The 8,317-nt window shown below is 42.2% G+C and overlaps 1 protein-coding gene and 1 long non-coding RNA gene across 4 annotated transcripts in view; one reads left to right on the forward strand and one right to left on the reverse strand.

Moving 5' to 3' along the window:
• The window catches only part of LOC135110940 (neuropeptide F receptor-like), a 164,418-nt gene that overhangs the window by 150,190 nt on the left and 5,911 nt on the right, over positions 1-8,317 (forward strand). For all 3 annotated transcript variants that reach the window (XM_064023644.1, XM_064023647.1, XM_064023646.1), the window contains exon 3: positions 1,921-2,749. In XM_064023644.1, the coding sequence (XP_063879714.1) occupies positions 1,921-2,718 (798 nt within the window). In that variant the 3' untranslated portion in view covers positions 2,719-2,749. The remainder of the gene's footprint in view (positions 1-1,920; positions 2,750-8,317) is intronic.
• The window catches only part of LOC135110942 (uncharacterized), a 95,645-nt gene that overhangs the window by 71,300 nt on the left and 16,028 nt on the right, over positions 1-8,317 (reverse strand). The gene's annotated exons all lie outside the window — the stretch shown is intronic.

Here is an 8,317-nt window from a genome sequence, read left to right on the forward strand (position 1 = left end):
GTTCTTTCATCATTATTATATATTTTTTTCTGTTATTCTTACTACTACTACTAATACTACTGTTGCTTCTCTTGCTGCTGCTACTGCCTTCTCCACTACCTCTACTACTACTACCTACTACTGCGACCACTACCACTACTACTACTACTACTACTACTACTACTACTACTCTCACTTACTTTCTCATGTATGGACTCGTCAGTATTGTGATGATTTCAACTGTATTAACAATACCTACATATGTCCTTTAGTTTTCAAATTCAATTTTTTTTTTCTTTTCATTTTCCCTTCCTTCACGGTAACTACGTACGTACTTGTTAAGCGAGACTTATGTTTCACCAAGACAGATGACCGCTATCTGAACTGACAGGGACATTACCCTCATGAATATCTTTTTATTTCGTCTCAGTTTCCACGCGTCCTTTCTCCACTTTCACACAACTTCCTCCTGATTACCTTTCCCTTGTATTTCTTTCACTTATGTTTATTCCCCAACATTCTGAACCAACGCAACGCACTCCCACAGCTATATGTTTATTCATCTATCTGTTATATCCAACGCCTCTTTTCCCTTGCGTGTCTTTCTTCATGTAGATGGCTATAAAAAGTTTGATATCACGTTGTTCATAAATTTCGATGAATTTATGGATAGGGATGATGAGTATGTATGTTTTCTAGTGGGACTGTCACGTGTAAGTATGCTGGGGTTCCGCAGCTTCCCTTATATTCTTAAAGCAGGTGATGCATCCTTCATAGCACTTTCTTCAGCACCATTTTTGCTCCTCTGATTAGACTTTTGATTTCTTTCAAAATTTATGTTTTTTTTCTGGTATTTTGTTGATAATTTCCCGACAAATAAATTCTTTGCCACCTATATTTGATCTAAATGACATAATAGAATTTTATGGAACAAAAATAAATCCATAGCTGCTTAAAGTTTGAACCACTCGATACACATTTCGCAGTTAATCGGGTCTTTCAAAATTATACTCCAAACTTCCACCACACAATTTTGGCTAACTTTTAGAGAAGCTATACCGACCAAAAGGCTTACGCACATGACTAAGCTCAGAGGTTTGGTTCTTGTGTGGTGTTTACTTGGTACTTTATTTTACCAGCCATTCTAGTACAAACTTTCTCCTCTGTGCTTCGCGTTTTCTTTATATAAGAGGGGCTCTGGCGCAGGGCAACAAAGAAAATAATAATAAAAAGGTCCACTTTAGGTGCCACTCACTAGAGAGTGCAGACTGAAAAGGATTATCCAAACTTTGAGAAATGTCTTGAAAGCTCTCTCTTGAAATAGTGTAAGTCAAATGTACGAGGAAATACAGAAGCAGGCAGTGAGTTCCAGAGTTTACGAGTACCAGTAAAAGGAATGATAAATTACTAATACTGGTTAACTCTTACATTTTGGAGATGGGCAAAATAGAGGTTATAGAAAAGTAGAAAGCCTTGTGTGGCGAGGCAGCTGGAGGGAGGGAAGTCAAGCAGCTAGACAGGTCGGAAGAGCAGTTAGTGTAAAAGAAGCAATAGAAGATAGCATGAGATGCATCATTGTGACGAAGATAGAGAGAGGCTGAAGATGTTCTGTTTGATTCCATCCTGTTCAAGAGAGCAGTATGAGTGGAACCACCCATACATATGAAGCGTAATCCATACACGGACGGATGAGGCCCCTGCACAGAGTCAGCAGCTGAGCTGGGGGGAAGACAAAAATATTAGCGGAGACGACAGAACGCTTAACTTCATGGGGAGCTGCTTTAGCGATTACGTAATCCACAACGGGGCTCAAAATTAGGCCTTTGCTGTTTTCACTTTTCCAGTCACTTCATAATTTTCTCCATTCTTCTAATCTTCACTATGTATTCTATGATGAATTTCAGAAGGTTAAAGTTCACAATACCGTTCTCTTCCCAACAGGTGATCGTGTACCCCACCAAGCAGTCTCTCAAGACAGTAGGCGCAGTGCTGCTACTACTCCTCATTTGGGCTGTGGCGTTCATCCTAGCGCTGCCTAACTTCATCTGGCGCACGCACAGACACCACGTCATCAACCTGCCCGGGCTGTACTCCGTCAACTTCTGCTTCGAGGAGTGGCCCACGAAGCACGGCGGCGGGTACTACAGCGTGTTCGTCATGCTGGTGCAGTACTGCCTCCCCATCGTCACCGTCAGCGTCGCCTACGCCATGATATGCAGGAAGCTCAAGTTTCGCCTGACGAAGAGCAACGTGAGATCGTCGAAGCGAAGCGAGCGAGACGATCGACGAATGAAGAAGACGAACACACTTCTCATCGCCATCGCCCTCGTTTTCTGCCTCTCGTGGTTGCCGCTCAACCTGTACAACCTTATCGTCGACTTCTGCAACCCATTCGGGGAGGACCTGGAGACCATGCTGGTGGTGTACGCCGTATGCCATATGATGGGGATGTCATCGGCGTGCTCTAACCCGCTCTTGTACGGCTGGCTCAACGACAACTTCAAAAAGGAGTTTCTGGAGATCATCAGCATCCTTTTACCTGGCAGAGCCAGAGTGTCTTCCTCGCCGAGAGGAGAGGAGATCACTAAACTTCCCTCGGCGAGTCAGGGGAGGCCGGCGGAGGAACGGCCAATGGTGATGTACACAAAGGCCAGCGAGTCACAGGTGAACGGCAACCACGGCACCTCCCCGAAGGAAATCACCTACATCAAGCAGGTGGTGACCAACGCCACGCTATAAAATCCTTCAAGACACCCACACACCCGTCCTGGTGAGTGAGTGAATGAGTGAGTGAGTGAATGTATAAGTGTATGGATGAAAGAATGAGTGAAAGTCAATGTGTGTGTGTGTGTGTGTGTGTGTGTGTGTGTGTGTGTGTGTGTGTGTGTGTGTGTGTGTGTGTGTGTGTGTGTGGCTGGGTGGGTAGGTGGAAGTGTCAAGGAGTAACAAAGTGAACGAACGAGTGAGTGAGTACGTAAGATAATGAATGTGTGTGTGTGCAAGAGTGAAAGTGTGTGTATATGTGTATGTGGGTCAGTGTATAAATGAATAAATGAGCATTTGGAAGAGTACGTGAGTGATTTACCGAATGAATAAATGAATATATAAAACGTTAATGTAATAGTAAGTAGATATATAGGTGGGTGAGTAGAAAAATATACGAGTAAATGTACATACAAGAAAGTGAGTTAATATATGAGTGACTGAGTGCATGAGAGAAGTTTGATTGATGGAGTGTATTATTGAATACCTGAATATATAGATGAATGAGCACATGAATCAGTCAGTCAGTATCATAATGTATAAATGAATGAGTGAGTGAGCCAATGAATGAATGAATGAACGAATGAATACCAAATCAGTGTGTGAATGATAGAAGCAGAGTTAATGAACAAGTGAGTGAAAGAGGTGAATTAGTAAGAGAATTCGAAGTAAATGTGAGTAAAGTAAGTGACAAACTGAGCGAGAGACAAAAACATCACAACCATATTTCGAAACTTCAAATGAAAGCAAGTAAATATTTATTTTCACCTCAGCTGTCTTAACTAAACCAATTCACAGAAAGGTGGGAGTCTTCACTATGACTTAGATCTTTTATCAAATAACCTACGAGTATTTACCACAAAAAAAAAAAAGAGCAACACCAGCTGCGGATAAAGAGAACCATGCAGATATACAACCATCCCAACATATAGAACTGTACACTTTGTTTATACAGATTTTATTCATACGATCTTCAGCCACTTCCAAAAATCAAGTACTTTTATTGATATACGATATAGATCACGCTTCCATCTCACACAGGTAGTCTAACTTTCTTACAAAGGCCACAGAGAGGAGAGAGGTGGACACAAGCGAAGCGCACGATGTGATGTAAACAATATAGACGCTTAAGATTACAAATGACGACCAAATAATGAGTTTAAGAGAGAGAGAGAGAGAGAGAGAGAGAGAGAGAGAGAGAGAGAGAGAGAGAGAGAGAGAGAGAGAGAGAGAGAGAGAGAAATTTTTCGATAATGACCCCTTGAGACTTTCAAGAAAACTCTCTCTCTCTCTCTCTCTCTCTCTCTCTCTCTCTCTCTCTCTCTCTCTCTCTCTCTCTCTCTCTCTCTCTCTCTCTCCTCTCTCTCTCTCTCTCTCTCTCTCTCTTCCTCACCTCTCCTCCACCTCTCCATCTCCAATACATTAATACTCGTATTCCCTCTCTCTCTCTCTCTCTCTCTCTCTCTCTCTCTTTCTCTCTCTCTCTCTCTCTCTCTCTCTCTCTCTCTCTCTCTCTCTCTCTTCCCCTCCATATCCGCATTTCCTTCCCCCTTCCCCTCATTGATATATCATTCCCATTCCCCTTTCCTCCATCCCTCTTCTCTCCTTCCTTCCGTCCTTCATTTCTTTTCTCACATTAGTTTTTCCATTCTCTTTATCTTTTATTTTTCCTTTTCCCCTTCATTTATTGTTTTTTTCTTCTTTCTCCCTCTGGGTATTTAAGGAAGAGAAAGGAAAAATTTTTTTTAATTCCAAGTCTCTCCTCAAATGATGCTTCCCTAAGGCTTAAACCGGCAGAAATTGGGGAAAAAGAACGAGAGAGAGAGAGAGAGAGAGAGAGAGAGAGAGAGAGAGAGAGAGAGAGAGAGAGAGAGAGAGAGAGAGAGAGAGAGAGAGAGAGTCCTCTCTTTATTTTTTATTTTATTTATTTATTTATTTATAGTTTTATGTAGGAGGGGCACTGGCCAAGGGGAACAATAATCCAATAAAAAAAAAAAGCCCACTGAGATGCCAGTCCCAGAAAAGGATCCAAAGCGGTAGTCAAAAATTGAAGGATAAGTGTCTTGAAACCTCCCTCTTAAAGAAATTCAAGTTATAGGAAGGTGGAAATACAGAAGCAGGCTGAGAGTTCCAGAGTTTACCAGATAAGGGGATGAATGATTGAGAATACTGGCTAACTCTTGCATTAGAGAAGTGGACAGAATAGAGGTGAGAGAAAGAAGAGTCATGTGCAGCGAGGCCGCGGGAGAAGGGGAAGCAATCAGAAGAGCAGTTAGCATGAAAATAGCGGTAGAAGACAGCTAGAGATGCAACATTCTGGCGATGAGAGAGAGGCTGAAGACAGTCAGTTAAAGGACAGGAGTTGATGAGACGAAAACCTTTTGATTCCACCCTGTCTAGAAGAGCGGTATGAGTGGAACCCCCAAACATGTGAAGCATACTCCATACATGGACGGATAAGGCCCTTGTACAGATTTAGCAGCTGCAGGGGTGAGAATAACTGGCGGAGACGTCTCAGAACACTTAACTTCATAGAAGCTGTTTTAGCTAGAGGTGAGATGTGAAGTTTCCAGTTCAGATTATAAGTAAATGACAGACCGAGGATGTTCAGTGTAGAATAAGGGTACAGTTGAGTGTCATTGAAGAAGAGGGGATAGTTGTCTGGAAGGTTGTGTCGAGTTGACAGATGGAGGAATTGAGTTTTTGAGGCATTGAACAATACCAAGTTTGCTCTGCCCCAATCAGAAATTTTAGAAGGATCAGAAGTCAGGCGTTCTGTGGCTTCCCTGCGTGAAATGTTCAATTTCTAAAGGGTTGGACGTCTATGAAAAGACATGGAAAAGTGCAGGGTGGTATCATCAGCGTAGGAGTGGATAGGACAAGAAGTTTGGTTTAGAAGGTCATTGATGAATAATAAGAAGAGAGTGGATGACAGGACAGAACCCTGAGGAACACCACTGTTAATAGATTTAGGAGAAGAACAGTGACCGTCTACCACAGCAGCAATAGAACGGTCAGAAAGGAAACTTGAGATGAAGTTACAGAGAAAAAGATAGAAGCCGTAGGAGGGTAGTTTGGAAATCAAAGCTTTGTGCCAGACTCTATAAAAAGCTTTTGATATATCCAAGGCAATAGCAAAAGTTTCGCCAAAATCTCTAAAGGAGGATGACCAAGACTCAGTAAGGAAAGCCAAGAAGGAAAGGTAGATGTTGACAGACAGAGCTGAAAGAGTTTGATTAGGCATGGTGCAAGCACGGAAGCACAGTTTCGGAGAACAATAGGAGGGACCCCATCAGGTCCATCAGCCTTCCGAGGGTCTAGGCCAGCGAGGCCATGGAAAACATCATTGCGAAGAATTTTAGTCGGTAGCATGAAGTAGTCAGAGGGTGGAGGAGAGGGAGGAACAAACCCTGAATCGTCCAAGGTAGAGTTTTTAGCAAAGGTTTGAGCGAAGAGTTCAGCTTTAGAAATAGATGTGATAGCAGTGGTGCCATCTGGTTGAAATAAAAGAGGGAAAGAAGAAGCAAAGTTATTGGAGATATTTTTGGCTAGATGCCAGAAGTCACGAGGGAAGTTAGATCTTGAAAGATTTTGACACTTTCTGTTAATGAAGGAGTTTTTGGCTAGTTGGAGAACAGACTTGGAATGGTTGTGGGCCACCTCTCTATCATGTATAGCACGAGAACAGGCTGTGTTAAATCAAAGTTTGGAAGGTTTAGGTCGAGAAAAAGAGTGAGGGATCTACGCCTCCATGCCAGACATTATCACCTCTGTTATGCGCTCGTCACACAATGACGGGTCTCTGGCACGGAAGCAGTGGTCGTACCGAGGAAAATCAGCAAAATAACTCCTCAGGTCCCCCCAACTAGCAGAGGCAGTTGGGGAGGACTGCTAATGACATGATGATGATGATGATGATGATGATGATGATGATGATGATGATGATGATGATGATATGGTAAGGAAGGAGTAGGAGTAGGAGAAGGAGTATAAGTAGGAGTATAATAGTGGTGGTAATAATAGTAGTAGTAGTAGTAGTAGTAGTAGTAGTAGTAGTAGTAGTAGATAATAATAATAATAATAATAATAATAATAATAATAATAATAATAATAATAATAATAATAATAATAGTAATAATAACAATAACAACAACAATAACAGCAGCAGCAACAATAACACTTCCGTCGCCACCACCACCACCATCATCATCATCTCCTACTACTAGTAGTAGTAGTAGTAGTAGTAGTAGTAGTACTAGTAGTAATAATAATAATAATAATAATAATAATAATAATAATAATAATAATAATAATAATAATAATAGTAATAATAATAATAATAATAGTAATAATAATAACAATAACAACAACAATAACAGCAGCAGCAATAATAACACTTCCGTCACCACCGCCACCACCACCACCACCACCACCACCACCACAACTACCACCACTACCACCATCATCATCATCTCCTACTCGATCCAACACATAATCTCAGGCGCGCAGTTTATTATCAGTAACTTCCATTAAATTTCCTCCTTTCCACTGAGGATTATCGCTTAAGGCGCCGAATATCGATCACTGAGGGGGTGACGGAAGCCCCTTACGGAACACACCTGCTGGAGAGTGTGAGAGCGTATCCTTTGAAGCATTAGCGTGCCTAACGTGTGTTGCGTGCACGTGTGTCTTGAAGGTGAGAGGGTGAGAAAGAGAGAGAGAGAGAGAGAGAGAGAGAGAGAGAGAGAGAGAGAGAGAGAGAGAGAGAGAGAGAGAGAGAGAGAGAGAGAGAGAGATTACGCGTATGTTAAAATTCCTTAGTACTTAACAGTTTTTCTTTCTTTAAAACGTCTCCTCTTTCCTTTTGTTCCTCTTTTTCAGTAAGAAAGATTTAATAATAATAAAGTACCTAGAGAATAGGAAAACAGAAGAAATCCTCTCTCACTAGCACGGATATAAACATCTAACGTCGGATTTTGAAAGATGTATGGGGCCTCGGCGCTCATCCCCTTCTTACTGGTCTTCGAGTCTGCGATGGGTGATGTCCTTTACCCCGAGACACAGGACCACATTGTTTCCACATGTCTCCCGAGAATTCCATTTATCAGCCAACCTGAAGGAAATATGAACAAGTGGGTGAGATGTACACCGATTGTCCTCAGGCTGGATTTGAACTGGGACCCGCGGATTCGTAGCCATGGGCGCTAACCATTGCAACGCGGAGGAGACGAGTTACAGATAGTCAGCATTTACTAGTGAAGCAGCCCATGGGTTGAATCTGTGATGGTAAATGTTCAATACAGGGAGTGCCACGTGAAAGCCAGATGACTTCTTGCAGCTTTCCTTATTTCTTTGTGTTCTTAACCCGTATTCCAACTGAAACCCACAGATTTGCGCTCACTACCCACTACGCTTCGGAGGGACGAGGATCTTAGCATTGAGGGAAAAAGAATGAGCAAAGTATAAGTGAGTGGAGGTTACTCCTCTTCTGACCACAATTCAAAGTAACCCTCGGCCTTTCCTGTTTCATATGGACGGGTCACTTTGAAGGCAGGAGTGGCGAGTCCGCTCCAGA

This window comes from Scylla paramamosain, chromosome 21 (assembly GCF_035594125.1).
Source record: "Scylla paramamosain isolate STU-SP2022 chromosome 21, ASM3559412v1, whole genome shotgun sequence".
NCBI lineage: Eukaryota > Metazoa > Arthropoda > Malacostraca > Decapoda > Portunidae > Scylla > Scylla paramamosain.